The sequence below is a fragment of the Lolium rigidum genome, chromosome 5 (assembly GCF_022539505.1).
Source record: "Lolium rigidum isolate FL_2022 chromosome 5, APGP_CSIRO_Lrig_0.1, whole genome shotgun sequence".
In the NCBI taxonomy this organism is placed as follows: domain Eukaryota; kingdom Viridiplantae; phylum Streptophyta; class Magnoliopsida; order Poales; family Poaceae; genus Lolium; species Lolium rigidum.
In genome coordinates this window covers 136,849,959-136,868,476 of record NC_061512.1, presented here as the reverse complement: position 1 = coordinate 136,868,476, position 18,518 = coordinate 136,849,959, and the positions used below count along the sequence as shown (strand labels likewise).

The following is an 18,518-nucleotide window of genomic DNA, read 5'->3' as shown; positions in this document are numbered from 1 at the left end:
ACGAACACTAGCTAGTCAAATGGCCGTGCACATCTCTCCGCAAGCACAAAATCGACAACATCTATGTTGTCATAAAAGAACGGAAAAGGAGGAGGGAAAAAGGTACAAAACAGTCGGAACGATACGACCAAGAAAATATTCACCCTTTTCCATAGTTTTCGAAACGGAAGAAGAAAGTATTGTGCCCTCTCTAGGAACCAGGCAAGTATAATATCCACAAACTCCACTAATTTGGTTCCTCTTTGGCTGTTTGATTTCAACCTAGAGATACATAGACCGTCGTCCCCGTTCCGGATTTCGTGGACATGGGTGCATGCGCATCGGTTTTAGAAAAATAAAGAAAAAAACTATTTTAAAGTTTTAGGAAAAAATTAAATAATTTAGGCATGTATATATTGCTTTGATACTTACCCATGCAAATTTTCAAGGAAAAATACTACCATGTGTGACCTACACAAAAAAGGAGAAAGTGAAAATTTGTATTTCTTTCAATGGTAGAAATCCAATTATTATTATGTCATTTGGATATTTTGTCATTTCCGTCTAGGCCACATACATTCGTCGTTTTTCTTGAAATTTACACACGTAAGTATCAAGATGATCTGTATATCATAAATTTAATTCAAAATCTTCATCTTTAAATAGCATTTACTTCAATTATATATTTGAAAAACCGGGTGCGCCTAGACCCCAAATTGCGCTAGCACTTTCCGTGGTCGTCCCTTCTTATACTCTCTTTGATGCCTGGCGCTCTCTCTCTCTCTCTCTCTCTCTCTCTCTCTCTCTCTCTCTCTCTCTCTCTCTCTCTCTCTCTCTCTCTCTCTCTCTCTCTCTCTCTCTCTCTCTCTCTCTATGTCTCTGTGTGATTATAAACCCTAACTAGTCAAATGCCCATGCACATATCTTCACAAGCACAATATCGACAACATCAATTTCACGGAACAAACACTATATCGACAACATCTACATATCGTGGTTATAATAACAACCACATTTGTAGTATTTAATATAAATGCAACTATTGTGTGTTCTTAGAGGGCTTAAACCTTTGAAATATTGTCATCATCTTCATTGGTTGGTATTTCAATTTTATATATGTGAGGTTTAGACCTTGTTGTTATTCTTTCAAGACAAGCTCAAGTTCATAAAAAACACATTTCATATGAAAACTTGTTGCATTTTTTAGGTAGAGGTTTCGTAGTTGCTCTTTTATAGAGAGTTCAAACTTTCACTTTTAGTTCTTTATCCTCCTTTGTAATTATATGGTGTTTATCTTCATGATGTTCTAGATCTTGTTGTTATCTTTCCAACGAGCTCGAGTTTATTGAAATTGAAGTCTAGATGCTAAGATATGGTCGTTTTAGTAACTAACTATTTGGAAGTTCCTAGGTTAACCCCGAATGTACCGGGCTAGGATAAACGTAGCTAAGGTCCGAGGTATCCAAATAAGGGCGGATTTGTGCGACTAGGAATGCCAGGAACATCCAGGGTTCACGAAAAATCTGCATAACAGTTGCATTTGTGGGGACCTATTTAAGGGGGCCTTTTCTCCAATGGTTGCCAATTTTTTGGCAAGTCTTTTCCTCCGTTGTTTATCATCTTGAGCTTGCTAACTCTCAGTTCCACCAATGATTTTGCATCTCTTTGAGGGAAAGAGAGTGGAGATCTAGATCTACTTTTCTACCAATCATTCTCACCTCTATGTAAGGGAAGCTATTGATCTAGATCCTAGAGCAATTTGATGACCTCCTCTTTTGGTTTTCCTCTTAAATTTATCCATAACATTTTTTGTGGGATTTGGGAGGGAAGTACTCGAACACTTTTTGTGTTTTTCCATTGCATTTGTTGCATCAGTTTGAGTTCTCGGTGAGGATTCGGTCAATTAAAGTTCGTGAGCTTATTACTCTTGAATTCTTGGAACTCTGGACATTAGACATTGCCGCATAACTCAATCATGGTGGTGTATAGCTCGGTGGTTATTTTTGGGAGTCTCCAATTAAGTTACGAAAATTGGTGCAAGCTGGATTATAAAAGTTTGGTTGCTGCTTCAAAGAGCACCACATAGTTGATCGAGGCACCTCTCCATCGGTGATTAGCTTTCCATTGGAAATGAACTTCGGGATACATCTTTGTCTTTGCTTATCTTGGTTATCTCAATACCTAAGCTCCCTTATTTACGCATTGTCATTGTGATAGCCATCATGTGCTTGAGGTTATCTTCTTGTTATATTTTGTTATATCATAGTTGCTTAGATCTTGTTTAGCATAAGTTGTTGGTGCACGAGCCTGACATATTTAGGTTTCTGATTGATAATTTAAATGCTAATTTACTTCCCTATTTATTCAAGCCGAAACTATACTTCTGTTGAATCACATTTACCCTCTATGTGACATCTGGCTCCTTTCATAAGCTCCAATCGAGTCTGAGAATATGGAACAAATTGATCCGAATAGAATCCCCAAGGGTCTTTTCTGTTAAAACATGAGAAAACACATTATATATGGATGTGGTTGTTGCTTAGTGGCCATGGATTTCAGCACCCGCACAGGCAGCTGTACTGCTTCCCAGTGCAAATATACAATTCCCTGTTCCTGATCTACGGCAATGCTGTAACTGGAATGGCGTTATCAATCATGCGAAGCGGCACGACATGAACCACATACATCTGCAGTGGTAGGAGTAGGAGTATGCAACTCCACATGCGTCTCTACCAATGTTATCACAATAGATTTCCCCTCATACCCAAAAAGGTTGTTGGGTAGGTCCACTAGCGGCAGGCATTCATAGGACATCTCCAGCGATACATACATCAGACAAGTCGAGGCCAACCGCATACGTATAAATTTGTAATGGTAATGTAGGGAAGCATGCAACTCCACATACATATGTGCATCAACCAATACTGTCACCGTCTATAATTTGTCTACATCCTCCCAAAAAGGGTATTTGGAACGTCTCGCGCTGAATGTTCCTATGGCATCTCCAGTGTATAGAGGCAAAAAAAAAAATGTACAGAAAACCCTTGAGGTTGACCTCCTACATTGGGCCAAACCTTGAGGTCTAATTCAAGCTTCCGGTCATGGTGGCCAAATCCGCATCCAGCGTGGTCATCGACCCGTTGGGACGCCGGTTGGTCGGAGAAGGATTCTTCGATTGTCTGACGGCAACGAGGGTATGCAATAAGCACTTGCAGCAATTTCCGCAAGTAATATCATCCCTTCTTGTGAAGACAACTTTATAACATGTTGGCAGAAGAAAAGACGGAGTAAGCATAATTTGATCAACAGCCAGATTTCTTCTGATAACCGTCATTATCAAAATTCGTCGCATACTGTAGATAGCTAGCTCAGCAAAGCAAAGCAACTGTCCAATGAACAACACATGCACCTATAGGCTATAGCCTGTAACACCAGTACTACGGAGTAGTTCTAATCACAGATTGGTTGGGAAATCTGAAGGAAGTCATCACGCAATCAACAACAACATTTCGGTTCTGTGGCACCTCCTCGATCGCTGATACTTTATGCACTTCTGCAAGGAACTAGATAACATTAAGAGTTCATTCAAAGAATATCTTAGCTTTCTCAAAAAAAAAAGAATATCTTAGCCGCATGAAAAGGTTAATTCACACGTAAGTATTCAGTTAATATATGTTTGACATCTAACAAATACATCCTCTCTTGTGCAGACCGGCCAAACATTGCAACAGCAGGGAAGCAATGGAAATATCATCCAGGGTAGGCACAGCACATGACCCAGTTCCTCACCCCTATAGGATGGACAAGAGACGTGCCGCATGCGTGTAAGCATAAGAACATATCCTTGATCCTACATGGACACGATTGGCTCTTCCAGGCCGACCAATCAAGCTATGGAATAGAAAGAAACTATATGGGCAACTGATCTTCTTCATTTATTGAATATCTTCTCTTGTTAATACGCTTTCTGTGCTTTCTAGTTGCTCCTTTCCGTTAGTGCGTACATCTCCTCCGAGAATCTAACCTCCTATTGCACATGTAGAAATGTAATAAAACACCCATATGTAAGCCTGTAAAAACACAGCCCATTTAAGAGTGTGAATTTAGTCAAGCTTACTTTTTCCACATATCATTATCCTAGTAGCATTCAGACGCAAAATAAATCTGCGTGTACACAATGTAATTATATCCCTCCCACGTGTGCAAATTTTGAAACCTTTATCCTGGACATATCATCACATACTGCAACCTTTTCTCAAAAAAATAACTGAAGTTCAATAAAGCTCGCCATGACTAGAAAAAATAAGTAAAGAACTAAATATCACAGATTCATGCAAACTATTTGGTGCGCGTGCACTATAAAATGTTGCCAGATAATAAGGAAGCCAGGAATATCCCATGTTAGTTGCTTTTTAAGCCTGCAGTTTTCTCCTAGTTTGTGATAACAGTCACTATCAGTATCATGTCTCACTCCAAAAAGGTGCATGCTAACCAACTACTTTAAAGAAGAAGCTAATTCCCAACGAGACTAATAGTACTACAGTACTAGCTATCTCTACTGACTGATGGGATGGGAAATCCTAAGTCGGCAACTTAGATGGATACAATCAACAAACTTTATATAACTTTGTGCACGCACGTAAGAACTAACATTTCAAATTTGTTAACCACACAGAACTGTTTACAAGTAGTACATTTATCATATGATCATCGATATGTCCATGTCGGATAAAGATTGCAGTATCAGGAAAGCAAACAAAACCATGGACTCAAGATAGGCACGGCATTGGCTGCTTTCTGGATTGTTTGTGTAATGAAAAAGATGAAACCATGAATTTGAGGTAGGCACGGCAATGATCAGCTACTGCTCCTAGTGCATCCCTAATGGCCGCAACAAAGAGGTGGAGAAGAAGACGTGTCTGTATGTACCAGAAAGGATCCAGCTCCCAAGGTAGAACAAACACCATATTCTTGATACCTTATGGATGCCATTGGCCATTCCAGACCGACTAATCTGTATCTGGAAACAAAATACTTTGGCAATAGATCCTTACCTCTTGGAGTGGCTTTTATCTGCTTTTAGTTTCTCTGTCTGTGAGTGTAATGCATCTCCCTGTGGGGATCTAACCTTTCTCAAAGAAATAACTGAAGTTAGAATAAACCTCAGCATCATTAGAGAAAAATTAAGTAAATGAACCAATGGTCACAACCCACAAATACATGTAACATGTTTGATGTGCATGCACACGGAAATGTGGTCACTGGTCAGATATGGAAGCCAAAGAAATCCCAAGTTAGTTGCTTTCTAAGCTTGCAGTTTTCCGCTGTCTGTGAAAACAGTCACTATCAGTATCATGTAACCAGCTACATTAAAGGAAAAGCTAATTCCTAGTGAAGTTGAAACGCATGCATCTAATAGTACTAAACTACTAGCTAGCTCTATTGACTGATGGGATGGGAAACTAAGTCGGCAACTTAGATGGATACAATCAACAAAATTTCTATAGCCCATCCTCAGTCGGCTGAAACTTTGTGCATGTACGCAAGAACTAACATGTCGATTTTGTTAAGTATTTGTTAACCACACGGAACTGTTTACCATATGATCATCGATATGTCCATGTCGAATAAAGATTGCAGTAGCAGGAAAGCAACCAAAACCATGAACTCGAGATAGGCGTGGCATTGATCAGCTACTGCTCCAAGTACATCCCTAATGGTCACAACAAAGAGGTGGAGAAGAAGGCGTGTCTATGACCAGAAAGGATACAGATCCTAGGGTAGAACCGTAGAACAAAGACCATATTCTTGATATCTTATATCTGGAAACGACTAATCAATATCTGGAAACTAAATCTTCAGCAATGAATCCTAACCTTTCTCAAATATATTACCCATTGGTACGAGGCTTTTATCCACTTGTAGTTTCTGTCTCTGTGAGTGCGGAATACATCTCCCTGTGGGATCTAACCTTTCTCAAAGAAATAACTGAAGTTACAATAAACCTCAACATCAATAGAGAAATTAAGTAAAAGAACGAGAGGTCATAAATCCATGTAACATGTTTAGTGTGCGGGCATGAGAAAATGTTATGAGATAAGGAAGCCAGGGAGATCCCAAGGTAGTTGCGTTCTAAGCATGCAGTTTTTTCCTATTTGGTATAACAGTCACTATCAGTGTCATGTCTCACTCAAAAAAGGTACATGCTCACCAGCTACTTTTGAAGTAGTAGCTAAATCCTAATGAAAGTGAAACACATCCATCTAATAGTAATATAGTACTAGCTAGCTATATTGATGAATGAGATGGGAAATATTAAGTCGGCAACAATAAATGGTTTAGATGGATACAATCAACAAACTTTCTATAGCATGCTCCTCAATTGGCTAACGTAACGTAATAACTAACGTGCCGAAACAATGATAATAATTATTCACACATCATATGATCATCGATATGTCCATGTCGGATAAAGATTGCAGTAGTACAAAAGCAAACAAAACCATTAGCTAGAGATAGGCGCGGCATTGGCTACTATCTTGACAGTTTGTGTAAGGAAAAAAGATGATTCCACTGATCAGATACTGCTGCTAGTACACCCGTAATGGTCACAACGAAAAGGTGGAGAAGAAGAAGATGTGTCTTACTTGATACCTTATGGATGCCATTGGCTATTCCAGGCTGACTAATCCATATCTGGAAACAAAATACTTTCGCATTGGATCCTTTCTACCTCTCCTGAATACTACCTCCTGTCATGAAGCTTTTATATGCGTGTAGTTTCTTTCTCTGTGAGTACGCAGTAATACATCTCCCCGAGGATTAAATCTATTATTTTCATGCCGAAAAACGAGAAGAAAAATAGTGTGCAGTCCTGTAAAACACGATGAATTGAAGAGTGTATATTTAGTTTGAGGAATGCTTAGTAAAGCTAGTTTATTACAATTATTGTTTACCTAGCAACTCTCAGAGGAAAAACAAACTACATGTATGGTAAGTGTGATGCTTATATAGTTATATCTATCATAGGGAGCGCATATTTTAAAATCATAGTTACATCCTTGGCATATCATCACATGATGTAAACATTACTCAAGATTCAGAAAAGGTACATGACTCTATAATTACATGAAGGCACAATCAACCTCAGTATCACCAGATATACTAACTAAAATAAATCCATGTGCATCTGCATGTTGTAGTTTTAGTGTTTAAACGTCATTATCAGTATCAGGCTATCTGTTTTAAAAGAAGAAAGCTAATTCCTATTGAAACACAGCAGCATTAGCTCTGCTTGCATTGCGGTGGGTGAATAAATGGTTAGATGGATACAGTTAACAAACTTTATATAGCCCTTCTCAGTCAGCTGCAACTTTGTACACACCCATAAGTACTAACATTAAGAATTCAAATTTGTTAACCACACAGAACTATTTACAAGGATTAACTCAACAATAATAATAATATATATGTTTGACAATTAACATAGTCTATTCAAGATTGCAGCAGCAGGTAAGTAACGAGGACAATTGATTCAGTATCGTGTTTGCTATTTGTGGAGGAAACAATTTGGTTCCATTATCAGCACCTGCTCCTCTGCACATCTGCTAATGGACACAGCAAAAGGGTGGCTGAGAAGAAGACATGCGTGCAAGCACAAGAAAGAACAGGTGGAGAACAAGATGATGCTCATATAAGCACAAGAAAGATTTTAACTCCTAGGGTAGAGAAGACAAGTGTGTAAGCACAACAAAGGATCCAGCTCTTAGGATAGAACAACATCTTGCGTGTTAATATGTGCCCATTCAGTATTTCAAGTCAACCAGTCAATCTAACCTCTCAGGTGACTAGAGATTAGAGAAGCATGCATCCTTCGTCCTCCTTGAATGGTTTCCCCTTGGTTGCTATTTCTCTATGTAACACATCTCCTAGGGGTGATCCAACGGTCTAGCCCCAATTCACTAATGTTGAAAAGCAAGCTCCAGCCTCAATTCACTCACATCAAAAAGCAAGCAAAATCGTGTATGCAACTCCGTGAAACTATTAATGGATCAGTTTGTTAATTCAGTTTTGAGTAATGTGTAGTCAAGCACTCGACCTTATTTTTCCCACATATCGGTGACCAAAGAATTCATATTGGTTAGTCATCAACAACATCAAGATCAAAGCCTTTTTCCCAAGCAAGTTGGGGTAGGCTAGATATGAAACCCAACGGAAACATAGGAAAACCAAAACAAGGAGAGAGAAAAAAAAAAGAACAAGTAAACTAATATTCCAGCACATGGATCGCTGATTTCCATGCGGTCCTAAAACTCCGCCTATGCCTTTTAGGAATAGCCCATCCCAAGCCCGGGTAAGGGCTTGTTCGGTTTCAGCTAATTTAAGGGGGATTGAGGTGTATTGAGGTAGTTTAAATCCCCAACAGGTCAAAATACCCCTCAATCCACTCCAATCCACCTGCCTAGGAGATTAACCGAACAAAGCCTAAAGGAGGAGGATTGTGATAGGCTTGGTGAGCCAACGTAAAAACCAGCCATTCCTATGATATGAAACCCAAATTGGTTAGCAAGTTAGTATAATGCAATTATATAAATCATAGTTGCACAGGTCCAAAAACTTTGGCGGTATCTTGGAAATATCATCAGATGATGTAAATATTTCTCAAGAATCAGAAAAGCTGAAAAGGTAATAGCCATGAAGATACGATAAACTAAATCTAAGCCTCACCAGCAACATCACGGAAAACCAGAAGTCACAAATCGATGTGAAATGTTTAAGAAGAAAACACTTACGATGATTAGACAAAAGGACCTAAATCCCATCAAGTGTAGAAGGCCTGTAAAGAGGGCAATGACTACAGAGCGCTAGTCCTCTTCCCCTCGGACATGCCTGGCCAGTGTGCTGTAACATGGCATCAGAAGTTTCTTGGTGATTATGGATGACCATCGATCAGTCCAACTCCTAGTCCATATAAACTCTTAAATGGTTATCAATGTAAAAGTCACTCTTTAGTAATGGAAGAGTGATGGCAGAGAGGAATGCACACCCATAAGCTGCAGCTTTGTGTAAAGTGGCATCAGAAGGACCAATTCAGATTTAAATTCAAACAAGAGTGCTCAAAACTAAATCGAGAAGAAATATGTGAAGTTATTGCTTACCCTGGTCCTGGATGTAATTGAATAAGTCATGCTTGGTAGATGTCTTGCCTTCAGTAGACACTTCCCTGAGGATTGAATGACAAATCCTACTATTAAGATAGTGTACATCAAGTGTTGAACTAGGAGCTTACCTGCGATACTTGGCTGTGGTAGAGTTATACAATCATGCGATAACTAATCAACACACTGTGGTGCCGGAAAGACCGCTACGTCTTTTCAATAGTAAAGTTCACCAACAGATCATCAGTGTGTCCCAGAAGTCTACAAGGCTTGTTCATTGTTCCCCTAAATCCTCATTGTGCCGATCAAAGTACTTTTATAGCTTGTAATGCTCTTGATCACAATAATAAAAAAAAATTAACTGAACACTTTGAGGTGCAAATAGCTTTATTGTCTATTTTTTGAAAGAAGATATTTAAAGAATTACTGAGACAACCGGAAGCATTGCAGTTATGCCAGATAGTTTGCTTTTCTGAGTTGAACCTCATAATTCAATTAAACATACTGACAATAGAGTAATTCATGGTGCCAACCTTCTAATATAAATGACGTGCATTTAGATTTGTGTTCGAGAGAAAAAAAATAGAGTAATTCTCTTCTCACTAAATGCACACTTTATGCACCACATAATTTCCCATGAAGCTACAATGTTTCATGTGCAAGATCTGAAACAACCACAAAATACAAACACCAACATACCTATGCTCAAAAAATAACCAGTAAGTTTCACAGTACAGTACTGCCTCATCTAAATTGAATTGATAGGTTTCTGAACCAAGAACTTTGTGCCTTACAATAAGCTACGTATTATTGCAAGAATCCAGGAGATACGCTTGCAATTTGCACCTGATAAAACAAGACGTTACTTAAACTCCAAGGTGAGAGTGCTATTTCTGGAAAAGGTCAGCAAGCTCCCCCTTTTCAGCCATGGACGAAATAATATCGCATCCGCCCACAAGCTCCCCTCCAACAAAAACCTGCGGGAAAGTTGGCCAGTTGCTGTACGTCTTCAAGGTCTCTCTCAGCCCATGGTTGTGCTCCTCGTCAAGGATATCAACAGATGCAAAATCAACCCCATGCGCCTCCAGGATCCCCACCACCCTCTGCGAGAACCCACACTGTGGTGCGCTTCTTGACCCTTTGATGAAGGCGACCACCTTGTTCTCCTTCACTAACCGGTCAATCAGCTGTTCGAGCGGCACAGTTAGCTGAACGTGGCGACCGGGCGTCAAACGCAGGTCTGCAGGCCTTTGTGGGGGACCGATCCAGGTGTGGTTCCCGGACACGTTCCCCGGCGGCGCCTTGCCACTGGCTGCGATGTATTCTTGCATCCATGATTTCCAGGCATCGGTCAGGACACTTTTATCTGGTTCCTCCTCGTCTGGTATGGCAACCTGAAGAAATCAGTGTGGTCAAATCTCAAACGGCATGGTGAAAACGAGGGAAACTGGTGTGTATAACATGGACATGCAGACAGGAGTATACAGGGCAATCGTTTGCAGAAAAGCTAGCATCAGAAGTGATTAAAACGGGTGAAAGAGCGCATGCATAAGTGTGATTAAGAAAGAAACCATGATCATTTCAACTGCCTTATCATCAAGCATTTTATCATGGTTCAATTCATAGCTCCCTCCGCGCTATCCAATTCCACGGTGTAATCGAAACCTGACTGGAAGGGCGGTGCGTCACTGCGCATACCTTGACGGAGGCGCAGAGGTCGGCCGGCACCTTCCTGCGGTGGCCCTCGATGCTGGCCCTGACGTTCCGCGAGATCCCGAGGAACTGCAGGTCCCCGGCGGGGTCGAACACGCCGTACACCCCGGGCCTGGAGGGGAGCGTGTCCTCGTCGGGCAGATTCTGGGTAGGCTCCTGCGGGATGGGGACGGGGGACGCCTCGGAGAGCTTGCTGAGGGCGGAGACGGATAAGAGGACGCGGGGCGCGCGGCGGGGGGTGGGCGGGAAGCGGAGAGTGCGGGAGGATGGGGTGGCCGGCGCCGGGAGGAGGCGGAGGGAGGCGGCTGCGGCCGTGGCGCAGGTGGAGGTGGCCGTGGAGAAAGCCATGGTTGTGCGGTGAGCCGGAGAGAGAGGTGAGGTGGAGGTTGTGCCGTGTGCGGAGACGATGATGTCGAATTGTTCTTTCTCTCGAACTGGGCTGGACGGCATAGACAGCCCATGGCCCATTGGGCCAACCATGTGTTCAATATAAAATCTTTATGGATTTCTATTTTCGTGTCCTCGAATTCTTAGTTGTGCTCAGTTTTCCCATCCGCTTAGTTTTTCCTCAGTTTTTCCAAGCCCTTGTCTGAAACACTCACAAGGAGCTCGGATGAGAGGAATCCCGTTTAGTTGACTGTTGGTTGGTGCTGGCAAGTGGGGCGCTGTTGGTGCCCCGTAGTGGACACGTCTCCACTTATCTAGATCATCGTGGGACCCACAACTTGTCCACGTTAGCGCGCCAGACTCACAGCTTACCCAGGTGACCGTTACAAAATGGAAGCCCGAGCCAGCCCCACGCCCGTGCATGTGCCATTGCTTCCCCTTTCTTTCCCCGCGATGCATTGTTCTTCTTCTCCGTCAGCGGCAACCTTTCTCCGGCAGGCGGGTGATGTCTAGTTTCTCTTTGACCTCCCATTCTTTATGGCCGCAGTATGGACCCGTGCCTTTGATAAGATGTCCTGACTGCCCACGCTAGGAGCCTCTGAAGCGGTTGGTCTGTAAGACGAACGACAACGGCAACCGTGGACGTGAGTTCCTTGCATGCGACATCTTGCCATATAGAGAGGGGGATAAGGTTAGATCTCGCTCCAATTGCTCTGTTTTCTCTCGATTTTCTTGTTATTCCCTCGAATTTGGGATTTAGGGTTCACGTTGTTTTCAGATCCTGAAGAAATGCAGGCATTTCGAGTGGATCGATGTGTACGTTCAGAGGCTTCAATTGCAGGAATCAATTGGTGCTATTGGGGAGCGCAATTTGGGAGGGGGACTTGCTGTAGAGAATGCGATGGAAAGAGGAACCGTTCCGATTATGCCTAATGCTCCCAATGCATAATTGGTGGAAGTGAATTGAGAACGGAAGAAAATGAACAAGCATTTATGGCATCTGATCGAGTTGAAGAAGCAAGCTAATCTGATGGCTGGTTGTTTTTTTTGTTGTATAATTGCGATCGGATTCTTATCATTGCTCATCAGGCGCTAGAAGTTGTTACAAGGGATCCCTTGTTACAAATCCATTATTCAGTTACATGTACTTGTAGTTGTTTACAAAGTTAGTGTGTGCATTCACCGAAATTACCAAAAAAAAGTGTTAGGGAAAATAGGAATGCTAAAGATAGTTAATAATTGTTAGAGGGGTGACAAATAATGCATTCACCGAAATCCCACAAATATGTATGTCTCATGTTTATACCAAAATTATACCACTTTTGGGATGTTTCAAATAACCAAAACTATATCCCAAACTATATTCCCTAAATAAAAGGAATGCTAAAGAAAGTTGATTATATTACCAAAACTATAACCATCCAGTCTGGGACAAAGTCCGGCAGAATTTGCGACTTGATTGCCTTTTTTTTCACATGTGATGTCCCGAGGGGAAAGCTCGATTCCCCAAAGGGAGACACGTCCCATAGCTTCTGGGTTGTTCGGTATATTTGAGAGAGGGGCCTCATTGACCACTATTATCGGGTGTGCCAAAACATAGTGCTTTAACTTTCGTGCTGATATAGAAACTCCATAAGCCAGCTTCTGATAATGTGGGTAGCGCTGTTTGGATGGTGATAAGACTTCACTAAGGAAATATATTGGCCGCTGCACCCCGTGAATCGTCTCTTCTTCTTCTCGCTCTACCACGAGGATTGTGCTGACCACTTAAGGTGTGGCCGCGATGTATAACAGGAGAGGTTCTTTTTTTCCTTTGGAGCCACCAATACTGGTGGTGTCTAAATTGTGCGCTTGAGATGCTCAAAGGCTTTGTCTGCTTCTTCATTTCACTCGAACGTTTCTCCTTGCTTGATGAGCGCATAGAAAGGCAGCGCTTTTTCTCCCAACCTTGCGACGAATCTGCTTAATGTTGCGACTCGCCCAGTTAGCTGTTGTATTTCCTTAAGCTTAGTTGGTTTCCTCATCGTCACGATGGCTTGTATTGTTTCTGGGTTAGCCTCGATTCCTCTGGTTGACACCAAGTATCCGAGTAGTTCTCCCGCAGGAACTCAAAAAAAACATTTCGTCGGGTTCAGCTTGAGGCGAAACTTGTCTAGGTTGTCGAAGGTTTCTCGCGGGTCATCGATGAGGGATGACCTTGTCTTTGTTGTGATGACAACATCGTTGATATATACTTGAATGTTCTTGCCAATCTGCGTGGCGAGACATTTCTGCCTCATCATCTGATAAGTGGCTCCCACGTTTTTTAACCCAAAGGGCATTGTCCTGTAGCAGAACACTCCATAAGGGGTTATGAAAGCTGTTTTGACTTCATCTTCTTCTTTTAAGCGGATATGATTGTAACCAGAATACGCATCCAGGAAGGGAATACGTTCGCAACCCGCTGTGGACTTTCCTATGCGCTATCCATGTTTGTTGCAATGACTATCGTCTTCTTGGGATCTGTCGGGTGAATCTGCACTTCCTTGGAATTCTTGAAGGTGTCGAGAGTCTGCTCCTTTAGTGGTCTTCCTCCGTCAGGTAGCACGTCATAGTTGGTTGTCAACCTAGACGCTTCATACTCAGCTTGCATCCCGAAGGTTTCAGACAGCTTATGAAAATCATTGTCGCATTTGTCCGCCATGGCGAAACTTCCTTTGACTGTTATTGGGTCGTTAGGTCCGGGGATTCTCCACAGCAAATATGTGTAGTGCGGCACTACCATGAATCTGGCGTATGCGGGTCTTCCTAGTATCACATGATACTAAGACGGAAAATCGATGACTTCGAATTCCAACCTCTCCTTCCTGAAGTTCTCTCTTGTCCTGAATTGTACATCAAGTAAGATCTTCCCCAAAGGATAACTTGGCTTCTCAGGTGTGCTGCCATGAAAATGCGTGTCTATTGGTGTCAAGTTCGCCAAGGAAATGTTCATCTTCCGAAGTGTATCCGCGTATATGAGGTTTAAACTGCTGCATCCATCTACGAATATGCGAGAGACCTCAAATCCCGTGATCACTGCTGGTAGAATCATGGCTGACTGCCCTGGTCGAGGAACTTGCGGTGGGTGATCCTCCTGGGTGAACCCTATCGCTTGTCCCGACCAATTGAGATACTCAATGGTTGGTGGAGGCAAATTTTCTTCCATATACACCTGTCGCGAGATTATCTTATGAGCCCTATTCGAGGGTCTGCCTTTCTGAATCATCGACACTGCTCCCGTTGTGTCAATGAACTCGCCGTTGTTGACTTGAGATGCCGCCAATTTTAACTGATGTTGATTTGCACTGGTAATTGCGGGTGGTGGTGGCAAGTGGATTTCACTCCTTGGCCCCTGTACATACCCCCTGTTTGCCGCTTGTGTGTTGTTATTCTCCGCATGCCTATGTAAAGCTTGGAAAGTTTCCAGTCCTTCTGAAGATGGCCTGACTGTTTTTTTCCTTCACTATCGTGGTAAAAATGTAGGAAAATATGCCCAAGAGGCAATAATAAATTAGTTATTGTTATATCTTAGTGTTCATGATAAATATTTACATCCCATGCTATAATTGTATTAACCGAAACATTGATACATGTGTGTTATGTAAACAACAAGGAGTCCCTAGTAAGCCTCTTGTATAACTAGCTTGTTGATTAATAGATGATCATGGTTTCGTGATCATGAACATTGGATGTTGTTAATAACAAGGTTATGTCATTGGGTGAATGATATAATGGACATACACCCAAATAAGCGTAGCATGAGATCAAGTCATTAAGTTCAACTTGCTATAAGCTTTCGATACATAGTTACCTAGTCCTTCGACCATGAGATCATGTAAATCACTTACACCGGAAGGGTACTTTGATTACATCAAACGCCATTGCGTAAATGGGTGGTTATAAAGATGGTATTAAGTATTCGGAAAGTGTGAGTTGAGGCATATGGATCAACAGTGGGATTTGTCCATCCCGATGACAGATAGATATACTCTGGTGTGGTGACCCGGCATACCACTGCATGGTGTAGTATGCAAGTCTGATATAACACCAATGAAACACCGTTCCACTAGTATTACATCGCTCAGAGTGGTACAACAGAAACATATGCGGGTCCAAGGTATGTCTATAGAATTACAACACTAACTCTTTACAAAAGATCCACACAGCCTCCTATTTTACAATGAGGTAAAACTGCAAATAAACTCCGGAAGAATGACTCGTGGTCTAATCCTATCACGAACTCTATCTGTAGAGTATTTAACTAGCTATAGAGGCTATTAATATATTCTAGCTAAATAGGAGCTAGGTTTAGGAAGCTAGTTCACTTCTATGGCTAATCTAGGTTTTATCCTTGTTGGATGTGGTGTTTGTCTCTTCTGACAGTTTTCAGTTCCTTGAAGTAGTTGTTGAATCCTCGGTCTTCGAGTTGCACGGTAGATCCTCCTTCGATGCCTCCATATCTAAGTGATGCGCGTGAGACACACGTCCGTTGGGAACCCCAAGAGGAAGGTGTGATGCGTATAGCAGCAAGTTTTCCCTCAGTAAGAAACCAAGGTTATCGAACCAGTAGGAGTCAAGGAACACGTGAAGGTTGTTTGTGGCGGAGTGTAGTGCGGCGCAACACCAGGGATTCCGGCGCCAACGTGGAACCTGCACAACACAATCAAAATACTTTACCCCAAAGTAACAGTGAGGTTGTCAATCTCATCGGCTTGCTGTAAACAAAGGATTAGATGTATAGTGTGGATGATGATAATTGTTTGCGAAGAACAGTAAAGAACAATTATTGCAATAGATTGTGTTTCAGATGTAAAGAATGGACCGGGGTCCACAATTCACTAGTGGTGTCTCTCCCATAAGATAAATAGCATGTTGGGTGAACGAATTACAGTTGGGCAATTGACAAATAGAGAAGGCATAACAATGCACATACATATATCATGATGAGTACTATGAGATTTAATCAGGGCATTACGACAAAGTACATAGACCGCTATCCAAGCATGCATCTATGCCTAAAAAGTCCACCTTCGAAGTTATCATCCGAACCCCTTCCAGTATTAAGTTGCAAACAACAGACAATTGCATTAAGTATGGTGCGTAATGTAATCAACACAAATATCCTTAGACAAAGCATTGATGTTTTATCCCTAGTGGCAACAAGCACATCCACAACCTTAGAACTTTCGTCACTCGTCCCGCATTCAATGGAGGCGTGAACCCAATATCGAGCATAAATACTCCCTCTTGGAGTTACAAGTATCAACTTGGCCGTAGCCTCTACTAGCAACGGAGAGCATGCAAGAACATAAACAACATATATGATAGATTGATAATCAACTTGACATAGTATTCAATATTCATCGGATCCCAACAAACACAACATGTAGCATTACAAATAGATGATCTTGATCATGATAGGCAGCTCACAAGATCTAACATGATACCACAATGAGGAGAAGACAACCATCTAGCTACTCGCTATGGACCCATAGTCCAGGGGTGGACTACTCACACATCGATCCAGAGGCGATCATGGCGATGAAGAGACCTCCGGGAGATGATTCCCCTCTCCGGCAGGGTGCCGGAGGCGATCTCCTGAATCCCCAGAGATGGGATTGGCGGCGGCGGCGTCTCTGGAAGGTTTTCCGTATCGTGGCTCTCGGTACTGGGGGTTTCGCGACAAAGGCTTTAAGTAGGCGGAAGGGTGGAGTCGGAGGAGTCACGAGGGCCCCACACGCTAGGGCCGCGCGGGCCCCACACGCTAGGGCCGCGCGGGCCCCCCTTAGGCCGCGCCGCCCTAGTGTGGCGGCGCCCCGTGGCCCCACTTCGTTTCTCCCTCGGTCTTCTGGAAGCTTCGTGGAAAAATAAGCCCCTGGGCGTTGATTTCGTCCAATTCCGAGAATATTTCCTTACTAGGATTTCTGAAACCAAAAAACAGCAGAAAACAGCAAATGGCTCTTCGGCATCTCGTCAATAGGTTAGTGCCTGAAAATGCATAAATATGACATATAATGTGTATAAAACATGTGAGTATCATCATAAAAGTAGCATGGAACATAAGAAATTATAGATACGTTTGGGACGTATCAAGCATCCCCAAGCTTAGTTCCTACTCGCCCTCGAGTAGGTAAACGATAACAAGGATAATTTCTAAAGTGACATGCTATCATAATCTTGATCAATACTATTGTAAAGCATATGAGATGAATGCAGCGATTCGAAGCAATGGTGAAGATAATGAGTAAACAAATGAATCATATAGCAAAGACTTTTCATGAATAATACTTTCAAGACAAGCATCAATAAGACTTGCATAAGAGTTACTCATAAAGCAATAAATTCTTAGTATAAAGCTTTGAAGCAACACAAAGGAAGATATAAGTTTCAGCGAGTTGCTTTCAACTTCAACATATTTATCTCATGGATAATTGTCAACACAAAGTAATATAACAAGTGCAATAGGTAAACATGTAAGAATCAATGCACACGGTTGATACAAGTGTTTGCTTCTAAGATAGAAGGAAGTAGGTAAACCGACTCAACAATAAAGTAAAAGAATGGCCCTTCGCAGAGGGAAGCATGGATTACTATTTTTGTGCTAGAGCTTTTCATTTTGAAAACATAGAAACAATTTTGTCAACGGTAGTAATAAATCATATGTGTTATGTATAAGACATCTTATAAGTTGCAAGCCTCATGCATAGTATACCAATAGTGCTCGCACCTTGTCCTAATTAGCTTGGATTAACATGGATTATCATTGCATAGCATATGTTTCAACCAAGTGTCACAAAGGGGTACCTCTATGCCGCATGTACAAAGGTCTAAGGAGAAAGCTCGCATTGGATTTCTCGCTTTTGATTATTCTCAACTTAGACATCCATACGGGACAACATAGACAATGAGATAATGGACTCCTCTTTAATGCATAAGCATTCAACAACAGATTAAAATTCTCATAAGAGATTGAGGATTAATTGTCCAAACTGAAACTTCCACCATGAATCATGGCTTTAGTTAGCGGCCCAATGTTCTTCTCTAACACTATGCATACTCAAACCATTTGATCATGAAAATCGCCCTTACTTCAGACAAGACGAACATGCATAGCAACTCACATGATATTTGTGGTGACCCTGCATACCACTGCATGTTGTAGTATGCCAGTCGTTGATATAACATTCACGAAGTACCATTCCGCAAATATTACATCCCTCAGAGTAGTACAACAGAACATAGCAGGTCCATAACTCATTC

General features: G+C 41.9%; 1 protein-coding gene across 1 annotated transcript; it reads right to left on the bottom strand.

The window, feature by feature from the left end:
* Positions 1-9,674: 9,674 nt before the first annotated feature.
* Positions 9,675-11,232, bottom strand: LOC124654768 (monothiol glutaredoxin-S12, chloroplastic-like). The gene is made up of 2 exons (XM_047193757.1): positions 10,836-11,232; positions 9,675-10,531 (listed from the first exon to the last, which is right to left on the bottom strand). Exons 1-2 carry the CDS (start codon positions 11,196-11,198, stop codon positions 10,025-10,027), a joined length of 870 nt encoding a protein of 289 aa, XP_047049713.1. The 5' UTR covers positions 11,199-11,232; the 3' UTR covers positions 9,675-10,024.
* Between the last annotated feature and the right edge of the window lie 7,286 nt (positions 11,233-18,518).